This window comes from Protobothrops mucrosquamatus, unplaced genomic scaffold (assembly GCF_001527695.2).
Source record: "Protobothrops mucrosquamatus isolate PMUCROS unplaced genomic scaffold, P.Mucros_1.0 scaffold464, whole genome shotgun sequence".
In the NCBI taxonomy this organism is placed as follows: Eukaryota; Metazoa; Chordata; class Lepidosauria; order Squamata; family Viperidae; genus Protobothrops; species Protobothrops mucrosquamatus.
Window position 1 is genome coordinate 1,059,825 of NW_015386785.1, and position 23,694 is coordinate 1,083,518.

At 42.9% G+C, this 23,694-nt stretch overlaps 1 protein-coding gene across 3 annotated transcripts in view; it reads right to left on the bottom strand.

The window, feature by feature from the left end:
• PALLD (palladin, cytoskeletal associated protein) overlaps positions 1-23,694 on the bottom strand; it is a 64,314-nt gene that overhangs the window by 21,042 nt on the left and 19,578 nt on the right. For 2 of the 3 annotated variants that reach the window (XM_015816551.1, XM_029284252.1), the window contains 6 exons: positions 23,066-23,287; positions 14,649-14,798; positions 13,327-13,421; positions 11,921-12,053; positions 10,436-10,643; positions 8,333-8,498 (listed from right to left, as the gene is read on the bottom strand). In XM_015816551.1, coding sequence (XP_015672037.1) covers positions 8,333-8,498; positions 10,436-10,643; positions 11,921-12,053; positions 13,327-13,421; positions 14,649-14,798; positions 23,066-23,287 — 974 coding nt within the window. Of the gene's footprint in view, positions 1-5,180; positions 5,317-8,332; positions 8,499-10,435; positions 10,644-11,920; positions 12,054-13,326; positions 13,422-14,648; positions 14,799-23,065; positions 23,288-23,694 lie in introns of those variants that run through there. The other variant, XM_029284253.1, reaches the window with a different exon arrangement.

Here is a 23,694-nt window from a genome sequence, read left to right on the forward strand (position 1 = left end):
CTGAGCCCTGACAGCCCCAAAGTGCCAATCAGCTGGAAAGCGGCACTGATCCTGGTGCTTCCACTGAGCCCTGACAGCCCTGCAGCTCCAGCCATCTCTCGCTCAGGCTTGTGCGGTGCTGCCACCAGTTCAGCTCATTCCCCTCCCCCGCTACTTTTCTAGGATGGTTGCGTATCACCTGCCAGGTGCCAATGTACCACAGGTGGTACCCGTACCACTGGTTGAAAAGCCATGTTCTAGTTAACAGTTTAAGGAGAGGAAATCACAGAGAAATAGTGCAGGAGAGCAAAGTGTTACATTGTAGCAATAGAGGAAGCTAAGGCAATAAACCAGCGATCATTCCCCCCCTCCCCTCTAGGAGTATGGCAGAATCCAGGGAGAGAAGAGAATGGAATTTGGGTCAGAGAGAGAAGCAAGGGATGTATGAGATCAAACAGATATGAGTTCTGACATCCTGCCCCCTTTAAAAATATGAGAGATCAATCTGTTGAGAGACAAAACAAATAGTGAGAGGTTAGTCTGGTTTGTTCAGGTAGTCCGTGTGAAACTTCCTTAATAATTTGGGGGCTCTAACGTGACGTTTGTGCACCCATTCATTTTGGGAGGAGGGAAGGTGCTTCCATGCTACTAAGTATTGGGTCACCCCGTGGTATTTCCGGGAGTCAAGGATTTCTTTTATTTCAAAATGCTACTCCCCCTCAACCATAATGGGAGGGGGCGGTGGGGCAATGGCTGGTCGTAACGGTGATCGCTGCTCTCGTTTTAGTAGGCTGCAGTGGAAGGTAGGGTGAATCTGCCTGAGGGTTTTGGGTAATTCTAACTCTACTGTTACTGGGTTTATGATTCTTTTGGATGGGGAATGGTCCCACATATTTTGGTCCTAGTTTCTTGGATGGTTGCAAAAGGGAGCAGGTCGGTCCAGTTCATCTGTTGGAAATTAATAAAGCATCTTAGATATTGTTCAAGTATTGAGTTCGAACGTTCCGTCCCCCCATTTGTCGGAGGATGATGTCTAGATGACAGCCCCTGGGTGGTCCCCAGAAGGGATAGGAATTCTTTCCAAAAGTCCGATGTGAATTGCACCCCCCTGTCCGATATTAGGCGTTGGGGTGCCCCATGTAGTCTATATATGTGCTGGACAAACAGCTTTGCTAAGGCTTTAGCGGTTGGATTTTTAGACAAGGGATGAAGTGTACTTGTTTTGAGAATAAGTCCGTGACCACCCAGATCGCGGTGTTTCCACTACTTTCAGATAGTTCTACTATGAAGTCAATGAAGATTTCCTTCCAGGGGGCTTGCCACTGGCTGTAGCAGTCTGGGGGCTTTTCCTTGCAGTCCCTTAGCAGCTGTGCAAGTTGGGCAGCTGGCTACATAGCTTTCAATGTCCTTTTTCATAGATGGTCACCAGAACTGTCTTTTTACTAGATGCAGCGTTTTCACGCATCCAAAGTGACCTGCTGGTTTTGTGTCATGGCAGAGTTGCATAAATGTAATCCTCTGGGTTTTTGGGACGTACAGCTTCTCCCCCACCCATTGCAAGCCGTCAGTGATAGTGCATAAGTTTTTGTGGCTCTGGAACTATTTGTCAGTTTCTAGAGCTTTACTGAATTCGATCCCTGCTTGGCTGGCTATCGGCTGTTTTAGCTTTGCTTGAGCTCTTGCGGTTACTTGTGCTGCCAGCTGCGCTCCCGGCATGAGTGGTTTGGAGATGGTTGGCCGGGAGCTATTGTACTGGGGCATGCGGGATAGGACGTCTGCCAGGAAATTCCTCCCCCCGGTAGGTGTTTGATCTTGAATGTAAACCGGTGGAAGTGCTGTGACCACCGGGCTTGTTTGGGGGTGAGTTTTCTAGGCGTTTTTAGGGCTTCCAAGTTCTTATAGTCTGTCCAGACCTGGAACGGGATTTTATTCCCTTCTAGGAAGTGCCGCCAGGTGAGGAGTGTCCACTTCACAGCGTACGCCTCTTTTTCCCACACCGCCCAACGTTGCTCCGTCTCAGAGAGTTTTCTGGACGTGTAGGCACAGGGTTGCAATTGCCCTTTGTCGTTTTCCTGTAGCAATACTGCTCCTACTGCTACATCACTTGCATCGGCTTGAATTACAAGCGGCTTATCTGGATCAGGGTGTTTTAGGACCGGTTCAGCCGAAAAAAGTCTTTTTAGTCTTTCAAATGCGGCTTTACATTCCATTGTCCAGGTTAGTGGCTGACTAGGTTTTACCGTGTCTCCCCCTTTTGTCTTTAATAAGTTTGTGATAGGTAGGGCTATCTGGGTGAAAGAAGGGATGAACTGATGGTAGAAGTTAGCGAACCCCAGGAAGCTTTGTAGTTGCTTTCTCGTGCGGGGTGGCACCTACTCTAGCATCGGCTGGACCTTTTCGGGGTCCATTTCTATGCCTTCAGTTGATATGCGGTAGCCAGATAGTCAATTCTCTGTTTGTGAAACTTGCACTTTGATAGTTTTGCATAGAGGTTGGCTGCCCTGTTTTTTCAAAACTGCTCTAATTTTACGTGCTCCTCTTTAGTCTTCGTAAATAGAAGTATGTCATCCAAGTAGACGAGGACCCCTTTGTATAGGTGCTCCCTCAGTACCTCATTAATCAGCTGCATGAAGACCGTGGGAGCTCCCTGCAACCCAAACGGCAAGACCTTAAATTGGTAGCATCTCATAAGGCAGATGAACGCGGTCTTCCACTCGTCCTCCTCCTTAATTCTAACGCGATAGTAGGCTTCCCTTAAGTCCAGTTTTGTGAAGATTTTACCCTTCAATAGGTGGGACAGCATGTCTTTCATGGGGGGGAGAGAGTACAGGTTGCTTTCGCTTATGGAGTTAAAGGCGCAATAATCCACGCACATGCGCAATGTGCCGTCTTTCTTTTCCTTGAACAGGACTGGGGCCGCTACCTTTTTTGAGGAAGCTGGCTCAATGAACCCCCTCTTCAGATTCTTATCTACAAATGTTTTCATTTCTCATAGCTTTTTGGGGCTCATGGAGTACAATCTAGGCTTTGGGAGCTTTGCTCCCGGCTTGATTTCTATCGCACAGACTGTGGGTCTGTGGGGGGATAGCTCATCTGCCTGCTCCTCGCTGAAGAGTTCAGCGAGGTCCCTGTACTCCTCAGGTATTTCGGGCAATGCTTTTTCCTCCCCCATTGCTGCTTTTTCCGGAGGGGGACTCTCAGGAACTCCCTAGGGTGGCGATCCCATTCGATCCTCTTTTGGGAACCTGAGTTCCGCCGTCCTCCAGCCCACTCGGGAGTTCCATTTCTTCAGTCACGCCAACCCCAGTATTATTGGGCACTCCTTGCCTAGGGTCACCACGAACATTATAGTTTCCTCGTGGTCCCCCAGGGTAAGGTGGATCAGTAGTGTGGCTAGAGTGGCTGGCATTCCCCCTGCTATGGACCCATCTAACTGACCGAAGGATATCGGTTTGTTCAGCCTCCTCACCGGAATGCACAGGGTCCCCACTAGCGTTGGGCTAATAAGGCAATGCGTGCAGCCAGAGTCTAGTAGGGCTTTAACCTTTGCAGCTTCGGGCATGGAGGGGGCTAGGATAGTCACTGTCCGGATGAGGGGCGCGATGGGTCCACTTACCAGGGATTCGTCCTCGGAGTTGTCGTCTGACGAGTTGGATGCTCCCGTGGCATAGACCGGGGTTCCCTTCCCCCGTTGGGCGGAGGGGAGAACTCGGCCTCAGTGCCCCTCATGGCTGATTCTCGCAGCTTGGCAGGTGACCTTCCCGACTTCCCGGCTGGTGTCCGGAGGCCTTCTGGGGTTTCCTCGAGCGGCATTCTGCAGCGTGATGTCCCTCTTTCCCGCACTTGAAACAGCCGGTGGTCTTCTTGGCTGTGGGTTGAGACCTCGCTGGCTCGCGTGACAGCTTGGGGGTGATCGGTTCCACGGCTTCCCTCTGCGATGTCTCTTTAGCAGGTCAATCTTGGCTTCCTCTGCCAGGACGTACCAATTGTGCAATCAGTGTGGGTCTCCCCTGGGAAGGCAGGCATCGTAGAATTCAGCCCATCCTTGAAATGGATAAGCAGGATGTCTTCCGGCCAATTCAGATTGCTAGCAATGGCTCGGAATTCCTGGGTGTACTTGGCCACTGGCCGTCTGCCTTGCTTCACCGTTTTAATCTCACGGGCCTTCTGGTCTGCCAACGGGTCCTCGAATCGTCGTATAAGGGAGAACATGAATTGGTTGAAATTCTGGAGCTCTGGGGCGTCGGAGTTGTGCAGGTCTACCACCCAGTCAGCTGCCACACCATCCAGGGCCGTCTGTACAATGCGGATCCAAGCTTTGTCGGTGGGAATATTCTTCCATGTAGTTGAGGACTTGGGTTAAGAAGAACCCCAGGCGCTATGGCTCTCCTCGGAACTTCACGTCCAGTGGTGGGAACTTCTGGATGGATCAACGCCTACGTCGCTGTCTGTGGTGTCGTCCATCTCGATCAGCAGCTACCGTGCGGAGTGGGGGCTGCCGCTGCAACGGCTGTGGTCTCGGCTGCTCCGCCTGACATTCCTGGGGCCTCGGCTTCAGACTCCCCCCTCAGTGTCTCTTTCACTGCCGCCCAAGGTAACAGTGCGGCTGCGGGGTTCGGGCTTTTCATCTTTGAGGAAGATGAGGGTGGATTTCATGAGGTCAATCGCCTTCTCCAGGATCCAGTTTGACTGCTCCCTGCAATCGTCCTCATCTTCGCTGAGGTGCAGGGACCTCTCCATCTCTTGCTTCCATCCCGGTTGGTGGCTGCCTCACCTCAGCGTCACCTTTCTCAACTTTTTCTCCCACTCGTCCTTTTTGCCTACGCCCATGGACCAGTGAGGCTTATAGCTGTGCGTCTCCACCACCTCTTCCTCCGAGGTGTAGGATGTCTCGGAGGCGGACAGCTGGCAGGGTTCCGACCGGAGGGCTGCCTTTTGCGGTGCCTTCCCCTTTCTCTGCACCGGTGTCCGACATGGTAGACTTTGCAAATTCCCCCGGCAAGTTTCGTCCTTCCGGGTTGACTACTATTGCAGATCCTGTCTAATGTCAGGACCCACTTCAATACCTCATCCCAAGAAAGCAGAACTCATGGAAGCAAGCTCTTCCAGAAAGAACTTTTATTAGGAGAAGCTGATAGTAGGCATACTAGACAGGATCTGAGCTTTTCCCCCTCAGATCAACAATTTGAAGTGTCCCCAAGCAAACCCCACCCCATAGTTCATCCAGACGGTTCAAACTGGCCAATCTCCAGGTGTTGTCCATCGTGGGAAAGGAGAGATAACCTCAGGCCGGCTCTGGCTGTAGCTGCGATGGCTAGGCGATTCTTCACACCTTCTCTTGAGAACGGAGAGATAAGCTGGTTACCGGAGGTTGCATTCCTTTCTTCCTCCCCCCTTTTCTAGTTGACAGTTTAAGGAGAGGAAATCACAGAGAAATAGTGCAGGAAAGCAAAGTGTTACATTGTAGCAATAGAGGAAGCCAAGCAATAATGCAGGAGAGCAAAGTGTTACATTGTAGCGACAGAGGAAGCTAAGGCAATAAACCCGTAATCATTCCCCCCTCCTATCTAGGAGCATGGCAGAACCCAGGGAGAGAAGAGAATGGAATTTGGGTCAGAGAGAGAAGCAAGGGAAGTATGAGATCTAACAGATATGGGTTCTGACAGTCGTTTTCCATATACTATGCAGCTTCCTAGCAGCCTGCTTATTGCTAAGATGGAAGGCACATATCTGAGTTTTTACTGGATTTGGCCTTAACAGGTTATCACAATAGTATCGATCCAACTCTGCCAGGGCTTTAGTTAAATGCTGTTCAACCTCCTGAAATGTTTCTCCATTATAGCCATTGCTCAGTCATCAGTATACATATAGTTGTTAGTACCCAAACATTGGTGTAAATCAGGGGTCTTCAAACTCGGCCCTTTTATGACTCATGGACTTCAACTCCCAGAATTCCTCAGCCAGTGTGCCTGGCTGAGGAATTCTGGGAGTTGAAGTCCATGAGTCATATAAGGGCTGAGTTTGAAGACCCCTGATGTAAATATTAAAAAGAATTGGAGCCAATACACTACCCTATGGTAAGCGTCCCTTTGATTCTTCCATCTACTTTGCCTTCCCTGGAACCCACAAAAATATGTGGTTCTGAAGCAGATTCCTAATGATATTTGTAAGTTTGAAATCTTTAATCATATCATCATATCATAAATATAGTTCCTGTTATATTACATCCGATATACTGGGTTATATTGAGAATCTGTGTGGTGCAATTTTTTTTGGAGTGAAATTCAGCCTGTTGCAGTATGAGAAGGGGTTCTAGAGCTAAAGTGAGATAATGTTAACCATTCTTTCAAAGATTTTGTAGGTATAGCACATGAGAAAAATTGGTCGGTACTTCTTAGGTTATTGGCTTCTTTACCTGGTTTTAAAACTGCTGCAACCTTAGCCTTTCGCTAGATAGCAGGAATCTTACATTGTTCCAAGCATTCATTAAACATTTCTAGTAGCCACTATCTTGCTTTTCGCCCCAATTGCTTATCTGTTCAATAAGGATGTCATTCAAACCAGCAGCTTTCCATGGCCTACTCTTTCTTACAGCCTCTCTCAGTTCTTCCATAGTAAAGGGGGACAATAAGCTAATGTAGTTGTTTCATCCTCCTCATTTCTGTTGATCTTAATCTTATGTTTTGGTGGCCTTTGATATGGGTTGCTGTTCTTAAGAAGCTGATTGGCTATTTGGTCTGCAGTCACATTGGCATAATTTCTAGAGTGATTTGGGTCATTATTCAAGTGACTCAACAATCTCCACACTTTGTGGCTACTTATGCATATATCTAGTTCCTCTATTGTTTTAATCCATCTTTCTCTCTTAGCTTCAGCTATAGAAGTAATTAACTGCTGGCCTGCATTCACTGTGTCCTCTACCATAGGATCAACCTCAAAAAGAGTGAGATATTTCTGTGAGATACTTTGTTTCTGCTTAAGGCCTTGGATATAGTTAGTTTTACAGCCCTATGGGATTGGTACCTGGGAACATTTTTACAACCACCACAAACCTGTCGTAATAGCTTAGTTTAGCTATAAATTAACAGCACTGTCCACTAATCTCTGAAATGTAGGTCAATCAGCTTTTTTAAAGTTATACCTATGTCTAAAGGGGAAACTACAGCCTGATACATAATTGGCCAGTGCTGAGAATTTAGACTAGGTGGGCAAACCACTTTAACACATTGTTGGATTATATGATCGCTCAGAAATATCAAATCTGGGTTATATCCCCTGCACCACCTTCCACTATTGAATGAAGCTGGTATTTTGTTGTCATGTAAAAGAGCCAGGTTATTCAAATCCTCTCACTGTATCACAGCCTCCTCATTTCTATCGTCCTTGGGATACCGCCAGATATTGTTGTGACTAATATTTAATATTAAATATATTAAATTCATCATCCTTGATCTCAATCTAGAAGCATCCAAAGCATAGTGAGATGCTCATTCCCACATGTAACACTTTCAAGTGTTCACAAGCTTTTGGAGGGTACTTATACAAATATTCATGAGAATTACAGTATATTCCACTTTTCCTTTAGAAGGTCTAATTGGTATACATAGCACTTCTTCTTCCAATTTCTTTTTTTACCACCAGAATCCTATAATATTTCATCGAACTGATGGAGTGTGACTGGTCCAAAGTCATCCAGTGAGCTCCTGAGACAGAAGGCAGAACTGAATATACAGTAACTTTCAGGGCCCAGTGCAGCTTTCATCCGTAAATCATATTGACTCACCAGGTCAATTTGAACATGATCTGTTTACAAAGACTAGAACTTTCAATTTATGATAATAAGTTTCATTTTGCAATAAATATTAAGCAGGTATAAACTCTTCTCAAACCAATTATGATAATTGAAAGTACTATGAGATAATCTGTATTTAGGACTAAATAAAGAGATTTTTGTTTATGTTCAGAAGATAGAAAAGTGGATCATTAGAAGGTTTCAATTATAGAACTAAAATAAAAGTTCAACAGCAATAGGAACAATGCAGATTCCTGCTTCACACCATTCATTTGGTGTGGAAATGTAAACTATGGGGTATTATCATATAATCCCTATCTACATGAATTCTTTTGTATAAAGCCTTTCTTAGGCTCTGAATGTTATTTTAAAATTAACAGACGTGTATAATTTACTTAGATCTGGCTTGATTTGTCTATAAGATGACTTATTCCAGGCAATGGCAGTAAATGAATCATTGGCTCAAACTGTTCATGTATTAGATATGTATACAGTTGCTCAAACCTTTAAATGTTCAACATAGAAAAGTGACACAGTTAATAAACAGAATATGGAACTAACCTCACTCTGTCAGTGTTGTATATGAGTGACTCATTTTCCTTCTTCCAGAAAATCTGAGGTGGAGGCATACCTGAAACCCGGCATTCCAATCGCACAGGAAACCTCTCAGCCACTCCTGTATTCTGCAGTTTTTCTATAAATACAGGTGGCTTGTGTGCTTCCTTAGCTGAAAAGACAGATTCCCCCACTCCTTATATTAATATATATTTTATATTAGTATATATTTTGTGTATGTTCTCTTAATATTTCTTAGCACTAGAGGTACCTCACAGAGAGAAGTATTTGGAAAATGAAAATATAACTTTATTTGCTGCTTCTAATGGGCTGAGGAAGATGCAATGTTCACACTTGTATTAGGAAAAAAAGTGAAGGCCCATGGTCTAGCCAAATGGCTATGATGAAACATAATCTTTTGCCAGAACTGCTGATGATTCTCCTATAATGAAGCACACCATCCAATTATTTCAACTTGGCTTTGTTTTCCCACAGAGAGTGATTAAACAAAAGCTCATGTAGAAGTCAGAACTTTTAATTATATTCACAACCAGACCCCAATTTCCCACTTCCCCATCAACTTCAAATTTTGCTTTTTAATTCTTTTGGGGAGGCAATAAGATATCTCGGTGGGGACATAACAGACGGCTTATAGCTTCCTTGTTAATTTCGGGGGGGGGGGGAAATGGCACTTCTACTAACAAGGAAATCAAGCAGTGGTTCATTCAGTTTGGGGTTGCCACAAAGAAGAGGGAGTCAAGCTATTCTCCAAAGCACTTGAAGGCAGGACAAGAAGCAATGGATAGAAACTAATCAAGAAGAGAAGCAACCTAGAACTAAGGAGAAATTTCCTGACTATTAGAACAATTAATCAGTGGAACAACTTGCCTCCAAAAGTTGTGAATGCTCCAACACTGGAAGATTTAAAGAAGAGACTGGACAACCATTTGTCTGAAATGGTATAGGATTTCCTGCCGGAGCAAGGAGTTGGACTAGAAGACCTCCAAGGTCCCTTCCAACTCTGTTATTCTGCTCATGGAACAAGGAGCTAGACTTCTTAGCAATTTGAGCTTTCTGTTATGTCTGAATATGGCCAGGATTTCATCAAAAAAACAAAGCAGAGATTTTTTTCTCTTATCAAAATTCATTCATAAATGCTTTCTAATAGAAACCTACAGATAAACACATAGGCCAAGAAAAGTTTTTCATACCTTCTGCAGGATATAGAGCTATTTCTTTCTTTCTTTCTTTCTTTCTTTCTTTCTTTCTTTCTTTCTTTCTTTCACATAAGGCCTTTTAAAATATTCTAACTCTGGAGCTAGTTTTACATGAATGGCTGCCACATAATATAGTAGATATTCTAACTACTGCAGACAATGGCCGTCTTCAAGGCTCTTTTTTGTATAAAAGTGAGATCAACTATCTCCAAGTGCCAACTTGATGGGCATCACTCAAATGCTTCCCATTGGATCATTTACATAATCACATAGCAATATGGATGCTACTCACATAAAAGCTAATTTTAATGATCCCTATAAACAAATGCATTTACATTTCAAACAAATCATTTGCTGCTTACAACTGGAATAATACAGTAAAGAATTCAAATCATCAGCTGGAACACAATCCACCCAGATCTCCTAAACATCTGTTATGTAGTTCCAAAATAGTGATGGCAGCATAGATTATATTCATCCCTCTTGGATATCTACATTTATTCAGTTATAAGAGTGAGGCTAATTTTCTTGCTTCTTGCTTCCTGTATGACACTGCTTTATAAAAAGAGGTTCCAACTGGCAGCTCCAATGTGCCAGACTGCAACTTATTCATAAACTGTCACTACATCCCAATATACACCTTAGGCACCTTCAAGATAGTCATCTACCATTTCCTATAATATGGGTTTTTAATACTAGCCTGTTACAGGACTGTTACAAAGTACAAAGAGAATGAGTAGCATAATATTGCTGATTAGGCTTAAAAACAATCAGGAAACTTTTGTCAAATGGCAAAATGTGTGCTAAAAAGAATTATAGAGAAAGGAGCCACAGTTGATAAGTTACGTTCAGGCACTCAAATCCATTTTTTCAAATTATGCAAGTGTCCTACCTGTCACAATCAGTTCCAGGCTGAAGGTGTTCTGGCCAGCTCGATTAGTGGCAATACATATATAAATGCCAGCATCCCTTGCTGTGACTGGCTCTATGATTAAGGAGTGTATACCATTTTCCCGTACAAGCATTTTGTGGGAATTATCAGAACGTATTACTCTTCCATTAAGTTGCCAGTTGATGTCAGGAGTTGGCAAGCCACTGACCTTAAATAAAATACACCACAGTCCTCAGGAAAGCAAAAGTATACAAAGACTGTAGAAAAGTTGTGACTATTTATTTCAGTGCACTGTATTTTGTTATCCCAGAAGACCACAAATGGATAAAAATTCATCATCTTTTTATGCTTGCATGAGCAAACATTTTAGTATTCCTAGATATCACCGAGTTCTATTTGAACAGAGGTTCCATAACAAAATTAAATACCACAATGCACAGAAAGAAAAGATTTTATGCCTTGTGATCGTTTTACATTTAATAATATCTTGATTGTTACCTTCAAAGAGGAATGTGTTGAAAAGATTTCATTGAACAAAAATTCTTTTCAACTGTACACTATTCAGGAAATTAAACTCCATATTCAGAATCCTATGAATCAAATTTCAGTTTGCTGAATGATAAATATCATTAATAACAATTATTGCTTGGCAAAGTTGCTTTAGCAGCCATGTTATGAGAAACATTTTAATAGCACTCCAATAACATTCTGAGTTACCTAAATACAATTGAAATTCACTAGTTTTTACCTTTGGAAGATTTAAAAACTTTCTTAAAAGGAATATACAGGGCAAATGAGTTTTATTTAATATTTACAAAATGTTAATTTCCGTCTTTGTCACCTCTATGTACAGATACAGTAAATTCCATTATATCGCTTTTCTACCAGATAACTTCTTCATACAGACCTAATATGACAAGTTACTCCAACAATGATTTTTAGGATAATATACATATATAATGTTTACTTAAGTGTAGCTCAATCCCTTATTATCTAAAATCATTTTCATATATTTGTAAAAATATAATACACATATAAAATTCATTCAATACACAAGTAGCCCTTGACTTACAACCATTCATTTAGCAATCATTTGAAGTTACAACAGCACTGGAAAAAAAGGGATTTATGACTAGTCCTCACACTCACAACCGCTGCAGCAGTCTCATGGTCATATGACCAAATTTGTGTGCTTGGTGACCATGTATTTAGGATGGTCACAGAATCCTGGGGCCACATGATTGCCATTTGCAGCCATCCCAGAGGAATGGAGGAAGCCAGAATCATTTAATGACCACGTGATTCAGTGAACAACTACAGCGATTTGCTTAACAAAAAAGTTAGCAAAAGGGTCATAAAATCAGGCACAACTCCCCTAATAACTCCTTTTCTTAGCAACAGAAATTCTGGTCTCAATTGTGGTCATAAATCAAGGACTACCTGTAACCTATATGTTCAATATTAAAAATAAAATTTTAAATGTACCTTGCAATCCATTCTACAAAGTTTTCCTTCTTGAACTATCAGATCTCCTGGAGCCTGCAGGAAATGTGGTCGGAAGAAGCGTTCCTGGATTGGTTCATTTTCATCTCCGCTATCCCTTGATCGAGACCGTGGTCTATAGATAATATGTAAATCACCCCAGATTAACCTAGTATATTTCCAAATGCACTCACACTGATATAGCTCAAACAGATATTAGTGCAGATTTAGTTAACCCTTTCAATGAAAACTATTCATGGTTACTGTTACTTATCTCCAAGTGTTCTCCATTTCTCCTTCTCAAATAATCACCTCTGCATTTCACTCCCATATCATTATAAAAATGGTTGCAAAGGCAACACAAATTGCTTTCTAAGTTCAAGCATATTATGAAAAGATTTTTTTCTCCACTCCAATTTAATTTACTTCATAGACAGACAAGCAGAACTATAATACTTTATTTAATGAATTGCAATCTGCCAAGAACTGTTTCATAATTTACAAATCAACTATCAGTATATTCCTTGTTGAGATTTTGCATCTTTTTTGGGTCTGTACTCTAAACATCTTCACATCAATAACAGAATAACAAAATGCATTACAGTAGTCCAGGAGACAGACTGAGAAAAGAAATTGCTAGCTAAAAGTCCTAAATATTTGTTTTGCTTGTTATTTTTATTGACGGTGCAATTAAAAGCTTAATTATTAAAAGTAACAATCTCATATAAATATTAAAAATATTGTAAGAACTAAAACATTATATAGCTCAGTTCAGTTTCAACACATTTTCAGTTATGTAATGCAATATTTCTCACTGAATTTTTCCTGCAATCTAAAATTTGTATAATTTTTCATCTCCGAAAATGGATTCAGTTTGAAAAGTCAACTTTTAAAGCATCAGATAAGTACAGAGATCCAGCTAATTATGTATGTCCTCAGTCAGTAATACCGTTAAATAAAGTAATAATGATAAAAAAATAGTTATACAAGTAGTCCTTAACTTAAAAGAATTTATTTAGTAACCATTCAAAGTTTCAATGGCATTGAAAAAAGTAACTTATGACCGTTTTTCACACTTATAACCGTTGCAACATCCCTATGGTCACATGATCAAAATGCAGATGCTTGGCAACTGACTCATATATATGACAGTTGCAATGTCCTGGGGTCATGTGATCACCTTTTGTGACCTTCTGACAAGCAAAGTCAATGGGGAAGCGAGATTCACTTAACAACCATGTTACTAACTTAACAACTGCACTGATTTGCTTAACAAATGTGGCAAGGAAGATTGCAAAGTGGGGCGAAACTCAAGAAATTTTGGACTCAATTATGATTGTAAGTCAAGGACTACCTATATTAGTATTAGAATCATAAATTTTTCCTAAGTTCATAATTAATTATAATACCTTCTGACATGAGGCTGGCTAGGAGGTGTCCGGGGGCTGCGTCCTCTTTGATTGACAGCTTGGACCATCAATCGTCCTGTACAGCTTATTCTCCCCTAGCATTTGAAATTAAAAAGAGAAAAATTATATAAATGTAGAGCAGTTTTACTGAATAGCCTTCTTTTAACAATAAGTCTTCTAATAGTCCTTTAGGTTGTTACTTACAGACTTCTACAAAGTGTTAAAAACATATTTTTTTGGTTTGGAGTTATTTCCATTGTAGTGTAATCAGATCTTTCACAAGAACTGTTGCAAGCCCAACAAGAAAGGAGGTGGTCAATGAATACTCAGAAACTTAGAAATACAAACAGCTGTCTAACTACAAAACAGAGCACAGGATATGCAGCAATGACCTATGACAACTCCTAGTTTTGGCTGACCTTTGAGTATGACAGCCTCAATTAAATTCTTTTTCTATCATAGCTGCAACCTAATTAATCTGTTCCCTCATTTTCAGCTCTCAGACCAAATTTACCGAATAGCACTACTGTTCCTTTTCTCACTCTTAGATTTTCTTGCAATTACTGTACCAAAATTTAGCTAAATAACCACTAGATGGCATGACACAGACAATTCTAACATAGATAGATAGATCATATCTATATACTAACATGCAGTTTTATAGTCAGAATATCTAGCTACAGAAACAGCCCAGTCAGTTCCTGCTCAGTTGCTTGCCTTCAAAGATGCCAGCAACGGTTGCTGGTAAAACATTAGGAAATCTGTTGTCTGCACCACAGTCAGCTCAACAAAGACAACACATACTGCCTGTTGGTATATTGTGCGAGGAGAGGGGAGGGGAGGGGAGGGGATGGGGGTGAAAGGAGAGGAGAGGAGAGGAAGGACTCACCAGGGCATAAGGACATGTGATAGGTTTTACTATGAGAGAATATGAATAAAGTGAACTCTGCCATTAGAGATGGGGAGGAATCTGGTTTTTCCTCATAATATATAGTTCTACTCAGACATAATCAGAAGTAGAAGTGTATTGAATGATCAGTGGGTTAGCCCAACCAGAGAGGCACATCAGACTGCAAATGTAGCTTGTTTACCTAGTAATATCTATATAAGGACAGTTGCTTAAAGAAACAGTTTTGAATCATTCCCCAATAGCTCTGTATTCTCAACTTGGCATTATGAGTGTGAGATGAGTTGAGAAGGCTTAAGTATTACTTGCCCTAAAATGACATCATTTCTCAATTAAATCTTTAATTCAGATTGTGAATGTAAACAAACATCTGTGCCCAGGAGCATACTGATTCTACAGCTAAGGCTTGATTTACCTGTGGATTGGCAGCCATGATAGTATAATTCCCATCATCATCGAGGGTGGAGGCAGTGGTATGGAGAGAGCAGGTCCCATCAGGTTCTCTTTGCATCTGGTAGTGCTCATTCCTTTTAGATATTTTCTTTCCATCTTTGAACCAATAGATCTATATTGAGAGAAATAAAACCCAAAACACAAGTGCTGATCTCAGAAAATAAATAAATAAAAAGGATCTAGAATAAATTCCTGTCTTTTCTTCTGTTACAGACTTAGGACAAATTATTGAAAAATAAACAGCTATTTCACTTCATTGGCTTAACAATGAGTGGTGCATGTATTTGTGTTTGAAGCAAAATTCCAGATTGAGATGGTATAAGATGGTGAAGAAATTAGTTCTCTTGTTACTGCTGCATTACAATTTCCACTTTCTCTCATCATTGCCCAAAAAGTAAATATTGATACTTTTTCTATGTACATTTTTTCTCATAACATTTATACATTATACTGCTAGTCATGCCAGCAACATAATGTCCAATTAAGCTTCAATCAGAAATCATACCAGTCAATAAATATTTAGGCTTGAACAATTAATGAAAGTTTTTTTTATTATCCTACTCTGCCATGGTTTCTCTACCAGATATTGTCACCCAGGTTTTTTTCTTAGGTCACTTTTTTCAGTGCCATTGTAACTTTGAACTGTCACTAAACGTTATAAGTTGAGAACTACCTGTACGTTCAGTACTGGGTTATTTATCATAGGTATTAGGAACCAAAATAAAGTTTTCTATTGTTTCAGATATCTGTGGTCCCCAGCTGTAGAAACTGACCTGACCTGGTGATCACCTACACCATTACTTCTTTCTCTGAATGAATGAGGGTATCCTCATCACTGGCTGTGTCAGATGTTGGTAGATAAAGCGATAATACAGGAAAAACTCACAGGAAGATCTTTAATTTGGGGGGACTTGAATGAAAGATGCCATCAAAAGCCTTTTGAAGAACTGGCACAGGAGGAATGATTAAGAGACTGTGCCAATTTTCATGACAACTGCAAACAGTTTTAATGCAGTCAATCACTCTGAAAGCAGCATCATTGTATCATTTTCATTTCCAAGGAAAAATAAAAAGCAGAATGATCCTGACCTAAACTGTTATATGCTACAAGTTCTTCATTTTTCTGATGGTTTATTTCAATGCATGGCATAAAGCTATCATTAAATTTTAACAATACCTAGTAAAGGAGGAATACAGACCGAGTTTCACACTTCCATATAAGGTTACCAGATACTGACAAGAACTGTGTTACTGCAAAGATAATGTTTTTCTGGTCCGTCTCTTACTAATTTTATGTGCTGGATTGCCAACAAGGCTTAATACAGCAATGTGATGGCACAGTTTTTATGTTTCAAATAAAAAGTTGTGCTATTGTTTGTAAAGCCTAATCTTAGCAAAGGCTTAACAGCAAAAATAAGTTTGAACTTGCACACTACGCAGATTTCCTAGTATTATCTCATAAATGTTGGTCTTGTAAGAGCCAGTAATTATTTTATCATACACTTCTTTCATTACAGAATCTGGAAATTTGTCAAGAATTAAGCAAGTTAAGATACATAAAGGAGTTTATGCTTGGTGTCCTAGATTAACATGACTGAGTGTGGTATTTTACTGTTAATTCAGTTATAAAGCAATTAATATATCATTCCTTCCTCTTGCCCCACAAGAATATTCTATATGTAGTTAAATGTTTTTCCTTTAGGAAATTACAATTATTTCATGTGACTGCATGTTGCCTTTGTCAAGTTAAACATCTTTTTTTTTATCAACCACATGCAGTTTAAATTTGGGGGAGTAAAAAAATTATCAATATAAAATGCAGGAAACTAAATGTCAGAATCTCAAAATTTTGAAGTTTATCTTTAAGGCAGTTTCCTTCTGCATATATTATCCTCAGATATATTTTAATACCAGACTTAATGGAAAGAATCCTTTTGTTCACTGATATCTAGTAAAAGCATCAGCTAATACACACATATACATTTATGTTCCATTTTATAATTAGGAATTTACCAATAATAACAAAGACGACATAATTTCAAATATCACAGTACTGAAAAAAATTCTCCTCCTTTCAAACTCCTAAAGACCAAGGTCCCTTAGAATTCATGTATCATTTAGAACACGAAATACATGTTCTTTCATGAATGCATATTTATGAGAAATAAGTTTTGTACTGGTTATTCACATCTTAGAATCTGGGAGGAAAATGCAACAACAAGCAAAAATGCTATCCACTAGATCAGTGTTTCTCAACCTTGGCAACTTTAAATCATGTGGACTTTAATTCCCAGAATTCCGTAGCAAAGCTGGCTGGGGAATTCTGGGAATTGAAGTCCACATGACTTAGCATTGCCAAGGTTGAGAAAGACTGCACTAGATCACTATGAACACCACTGTACCAAAACACTATGTTGCAGTATAACCTCAGGCTTCTAATAAAATAAAGCAATTACAGGAAACAAGTTAAATTAAGCACAATGGGGTTGCTTAACATGCATATCAAATATAATGATGTTCAGTTACACATTCTGAGATGCATTCCTATATAAAATTGCAATGCCTTGTGATCTCACAACAACCCTATGGCAACAGGTAGCACTACTCCTAATTTCAGCAGCTTTTTCCAGGCATTCAGTCCAGTGCACTTCAGAGCTGTGGGACTATACTGGCATCCTGATGCTTGGCAGAGAGAGAAAAGGTGGCAGAGAATAATGGCACATTGAGGCAAAGCAGTTATTAGAATGGGTAGCTCTGTCTACCCTCCACTCTAGCTCCATTAAGTCCAACAAAATGTCACCTCAAAAAGAATGCTAGAATTTATAAAATTCACTTATCTGGGATTAAGAAATACCAAGACTATACACATATAGAGGAGGGTTTGCTGCTCTTTGAGGACAAGTACCAATGAACTTGTTAGGAAAAACATGATGTATTGCTGAATTATAGCTTTGGCATGCTTCTTTATTAGTTGTGCTGGCCTTGGGCTGTTGGCATTAATATTTCAAGCCATCAGGGAAGCCTCAGGTTTCTAATTCCTGTTCTGTCTCAGCCAACGAGATCATGAATTGAAGTCTGGCAAATACTAAACTTGTTTGCTTTTGCTACATGTGTTACAAAGCATGTCTGAACTGATGCCATGTCAAGTGTGTTGTAGATTAGAACAGAAGCATTGTATTGTTTACATGTTTATTATTAAGAAAAATACCCTTTAGGTTATAGTTCTAACCAGCAGAACTGAGAACTACATGCTGGGAAAGCTCCAAAGATCATCCACAAAGATCTACTAGACCTTCCAGTTCACTGAACACTTAAGAAAAACCTGAAAGCATATAGACTGGAAGGGGCGTTGTCTTACCTGAACGCCTTTTCTCAGCACGGAGATGGATAATCCACCAATGGGTTAACTCAATCCTCCTGCTCAATCAGATCAAGTCAGCCAAATTTGCCACGCCTGTCCTGGGCCAGTTTTCCCAGTCTTGACGAGGGCGAAGCTACTGACTGACAGCATGACGTGTTGGCTCACAGAACCTAACCCTAGGCCTAAGGACCTAAATGGATGGGAGTGGATTATCCATCTCCGTGCTGAGAAAAGGCGTTCAGGTAAGACAACGCCCCTTCTACAGCACAGGAGATGGATAATCCACCAATGGGACATACCAAAGCCCACTGTCCTTAAGGGAGGGAAGCGGGCAAGTTTGGAACAGTGTCACGGGGCACCACCTGTTGCAGAACCCTCCTGCCAAAGGAGGCCTCTGTGGATGCGTACTTGTCCAGTTTGTAATGCTGTATGAACGGCGAAGGCGAAGACCACGTGGCCGCCCTACACACCTCCTCGATGGAAGCTTGAGTGGCCCAAGCCGCAGATGTGGCTGCACTACACGTAGAGTGAGCCATGACTCGACGTGGAACCGGCAAGGAATCGGACTGATACGCCCGTGCAATGCAAGCTCTTATCCACCGGCCAATCGTGGAGGCTGAGACCTTTCGACCCTTGGAGGAAGGATGGAAGAGTGCCTCAGAGCTGCAGAAAGCAGCTGTCCGCTTGATATAGTGACGGAGAGCCCGGCGAACGTCCAAGGAATGCCATTGTCGTTCCAGATCATGGGAAGGATTAGGACAAAAATCTGGGAGAACGATAACCTGAGCCCTGTGAAATAGGGAGTTAACCTTAGGGACGAAGGTGGGATCTAAGCGAAGGGTAACACAGTCACGGTGAAAAATACATAAATCATCCCTGACTGAGAGTGCTGCCATCTCAGAAATTCGCCGGGCCGAGGTGATGGCTACCAAGAAGGCGACCTTGAGAGATAAGGATCTCATGTCGCACGAACTGAGGGGTTCGAAAGGAGCTTTGGTGAGAGCCTGAAGGACCCGAGGCAATTCCCACGAGGGATATCTGTGGACGACAGGAGGCCTAGTATTAGTTGCACCCTTGATGAAAGATCGGATCAAGGGGTGTTGGCCCAGAGAACTAACAGTGTCGCAAGTAATCAATGTGGAAAGGGCTGCCACCTGTCTGCGCAATGTATTAGGTGCCAATCCCCTATTCAGACCCTTGAGTAAGTAATCCAAAATATTTGGAATGGTCAAATCCGATAAGGGTAGGAGGTGAGTGGAACACCACCGGCAAAAATTCTGCCACGTGGCATCGCAGATGCGGTTGGTAGCCGGTCTACGAGATGCCTGGATTATGGAAATGACCCCTGGTGAACAGGACTCCCGAGATAGGAGCCGGCGCTCAAGTGCCATACAGCTAACTGAAGCCATTGAGGGTCCGGGTGAATCAGATCCCCCTGGATCAGGGAGACCCGGTCCGGAGGAAGTCTCCAAGGACGCGACTGGAAAAGACTGATGAGGTCGGCGAACCAAGGCCTCCGCAGCCAGTAAGGGGCTATCAAGAGAACCTCTGCCCTCTCTTGCAGAAGCTTGCGGATGACCGCCGGAAGAGGAAGAGGGGGAAAGGCATAGAGGCCCTGCGGCCATGGAACCCGAAGGGCATCTGCCCTCTCCGCCCCCGGAGCCGGGAAGCGCGAAAAGAATTGCAGCAGTTGTGTGTTTGCCTGGGAAGCGAACAGGTCTATGATGGGAAGGCCGAATCTGTGGGAGATCTCTCTGAATAGATCCAGGTGCAGATGCCATTCCGAATGGTCCACGGTCGACCTGCTCAGGAAGTCTGGCCGTTTGTTTGCCTCCCCCGAGATGTGGTCTGCCCTGATCGAGCCAAGGTTGGCCTCTGCCCAGGAGCCTACCAGCTGGGCCTCGGTCAGGAGGGCACGGGATCGGGTACCCCCTGCCGGTTCACATGGGCCTTTGCCACCATGTTGTCCGTTAGGATTAACACATGTTGTCTTGCAATCCTGTGGCGGAAATGACGAAGAGCTAGATGTGTGGCCCTGAGCTCCAGTCAATTGATATTGTGCCACAGGTCTGACCGAGACCATCGTACCTGGGCCCACTGTGACTGATAGTGTGCTCCCCAGCTGAACAGACTGGCGTCCGTCGTGATCGTGAGCTGACCAGGCTCCTTGAAAAGAGACCCTCTGGCCATGGCGGGAGAGATCCACCATCTGAGCGAGCGCAAGATTTGTGGAGGAATCCTTACCTCTCGGTTGGAAGTGTTGGTACCCTGCTTCTAGTAGGGAAGCAGAAACCACTGGAGAGTTCGTGAGTGTAACCTGGCCCACGGAACGATCACTATGCACGATATCATCTTTCCCAGTAGTAGGGAAAGACCAAAGGGTGACAGAGTCCTGTCCCTGCAGACCTTGAGAACCAGGTCCCGTATGCTGTCCCTGCGTTCCTTGGACAGATAAACCCGACATTCTATTGTGTCTATTATGGCTCTCAAGTGAAGCAGTTTGGTCGAGGGGACCGTCTGACTTTTTTTGAAGTTTACCGAAAAGCCGTGATTCTGTAGGACCTCGATCGCCAGTCGCAGGTCTGACTGAGCCTCCTGGGGGGACGATGATTGGATTAAGATGTTGTCCAGGTAACATTGCACCCGAATTGGCACCAACCTCAGGCGTGCGGCTAGGACCGCCAGGACCTTGGAAAACACCCTTGGGGCCGACAACAGGCCGAACGGGAGTGCCCTGTATTGATAATGATGCCCCATGTAACTGAATCTGAGAAACTGGCGGTGGCCGGGAATGATAGGGATGTGTAAGTACGCCTCTGTGAGGTCTACGGACGTTAGAAAGTCTCCCCTTCGTATGCTGCCTAAGATGGACTGAAGTGTTTGCATTTTGAACCTTCGGTATACCAGATAAAAGTTCAGGCCTTTTAGGTCTAAGATTGCTCTCCATCCTCCCGAGGTCTTGGGAACCACAAAGAGGATGTAGTAAAATCCGCGACCCCGTTGAACCGGAGGTACCGGTTCTATGGCCCTTATGTCTAATAAGTGACGGACGGCCTTCTGCATGAGACCTCTCCTTACTGAATTTTTTGATTGGGGGCAAGAAATGAACCATCTTGGTGGACTTGAAGTAAATTCCAGGGATAGACCGTGTCGAATGATGTCAAGGACCCAGGCGTCTGTGGTGGTGACCTCCCATTGGGTGACAAATAGGGACAGCCTGCCCCCTATGGGAGGATCCACTCTGGAATCACTTCCTGCGGAACGGACGTCCCCCACCTCGAAAGGGCCGTTTGGACTGAAACTGTTTCTTGGGTCTGGAAGCCGGTCTATCGACTGGACGGTCCTGTCTGGGAGTGAAGGGTTGTGAAGGTTGTGTAGTCGAGGGAGTAGGGGCAGATCGAAAGAACTGTCTACAGTTATAAGGATTGGTCCGTCTATCGGACCGTTTGGTAAGGTGGGCCAGAATCTTCCTTTTATCCTTATTTTCGGTCAGAAATGGGACTAAGGCATCCCCGAATAACTTGCTACCTTGATACGGGGCTGCTGCCAAACGCCACTTGGATTTGGCGTCTGCCTGCCAGTGCCTAAGCCATAGCATGCGACGAGCCGTTACATTGGACGCCATGGACCTGGAGGAAAACCTTGCAGCGTGTAGAGTCGCATCGGAAGCGTATTCTGTTGCGGCCACTAACTTGCTCAAGTCCTGATGCGTGCGAACATCATCCGGGGGAATCCTGGCCTGGAGCTGACGAAGCCAAATAAGGGCAGATCTAGAGAAGAACGAGGTTGAAGTAGCGGCCCTGATAGACCATGCCGCTGCCTGGTGTGTTCTCCTAAATGCCAGCTCCGATCTGCGTTCCTCAGTTTTTAAGGCCTCAGACATATCCCCTGAAATAGTGGTAGGGGAGAAAAGGTGAGACAGAGGCTCATCCACCGTGGGCATATCCAGTGCCTCTGCTAAATCTGAGGCCACGCTAAACAGCTTTTTATCGTTCCCACCTGGAAGAGGAAAGGTACCCGGGGAAGCCCATTGTTTCTTAACTGCATTGAGGAATAATGGTGGACAGGGAACATGGTGTTGGGTGACAACCGGTTCGATGAAAACGGGGTCCATCTCTGAGTCCAGTGCAGACATCGCTGGAGCGGACTGGTCAGGTCCCACGTGTGCTGCAGAACTAGCATTGCGAAGTAGGGGTAAAAAGAGAGATGGATTAAATAGACCGCCGAACGGGGGCAGATCCGGGGCCGATTCCTCCTCCTCTGACCATGAGGCGTCAAGCGCCTGCTCCTGCTCCGGGGTTAATGAAACCCCACTATATGAGGAATGGGAGGGGGAGGGGGGATCGTGGGAACTCTGATGAGCTGGGCGAGAGAGTGGAAGGGAAAGCAAGGAATCCGCCCTGGGTACCGATGGAGACCTGGCCGCGAGGGCCCTCTCCATCGCCTGAGCAACCAGGGCTTGGAGCTGATTCTCTAGGGGAGGAAGGGCCGACTCATCCGCTCTGAGTCTCGCGGCCATGGGTGTGAAGGTGGCTTCTGGGGCCAGGTGCTGGCCCCGTGGGGTGGTCGGAGACCGGAATGTATGTGCGTCAGGTCCCAGCGCTACTCAGAGGACTAGAAGGACTAATGGATAATCCACCAATAGATTAAGATATACCTGCCTGTGAGCCAAACATGCACGTCTGTTCTGGGCAAGATCAAGTCGAGACTGGGAAAACTGGCCCAGGACAGGCGTGGCAAGTTTGGCTGACTTGATCTGATTGGGCAGGAGGATTGAGTTAACCCATTGGTGGATTATCCATCTCTTGTGCTGGAGAATACAACATTCTCATCATTTATGGTGTTTATACTATACAACAGTTTTGATATGAGTTGAAAAACTCCATGTATTCAAAACTTGTGTGAACTTGTCACATTTTAAGGAAATTAGAAAAACCCAAAGAACACATTTTTCTGAATCTCTATGAAAGATTCCTTTGATGTTTTGTGTGAACTGTCCAAAACATTTTTTCCCTCACCTTTGGGTTTGGATTTCCAGAAACTCTGCATACAAAAGTGACTGGCATTCCTTCAAATATTTTGTAGTGTTTAAGTTTTGTCACAAAATATGGGGCCAGGCTGCCATCAAGAATATCTTTCCCATGCTCCACTTCATCATCAGACTCTTCTACTGGAGTTCTCTCCAATCTAAATTCAATTTCACTGATCAGTCTCTGCTCAAAACTGGAGACTTTGTATTCCTATAAATAACAGAAAACTCAAGTTAGTTAGGTCTTTAAGGTCATTTTATCAGGCAGGTTATTTAATGAGATTATAATTATTTCAATTTTCCAGGTTTTATTTAAAAATGTAGATATACAGGTCTGCACATTTTAAATAATATTCTGTGAAGCAAAACAAAATAAATATATTAGTTGAGCAATGGGCATATATAATAAGATATATGAGTTAGATCACAATGTTTCTGTTTTAAGGACTGGAAATATTGAAATAACTTCTTAGATTACATTTAAGTAGTTAAGTAGAATGCAAAATAATCCATTTGATCATTTTAAATATTGAACATATTTTGAATGGATTCCCATTCTGTTTATGGGATTTAGAGAACTGTACTCCCTAAAAATGATCTGAAATGGACCTGTTTACT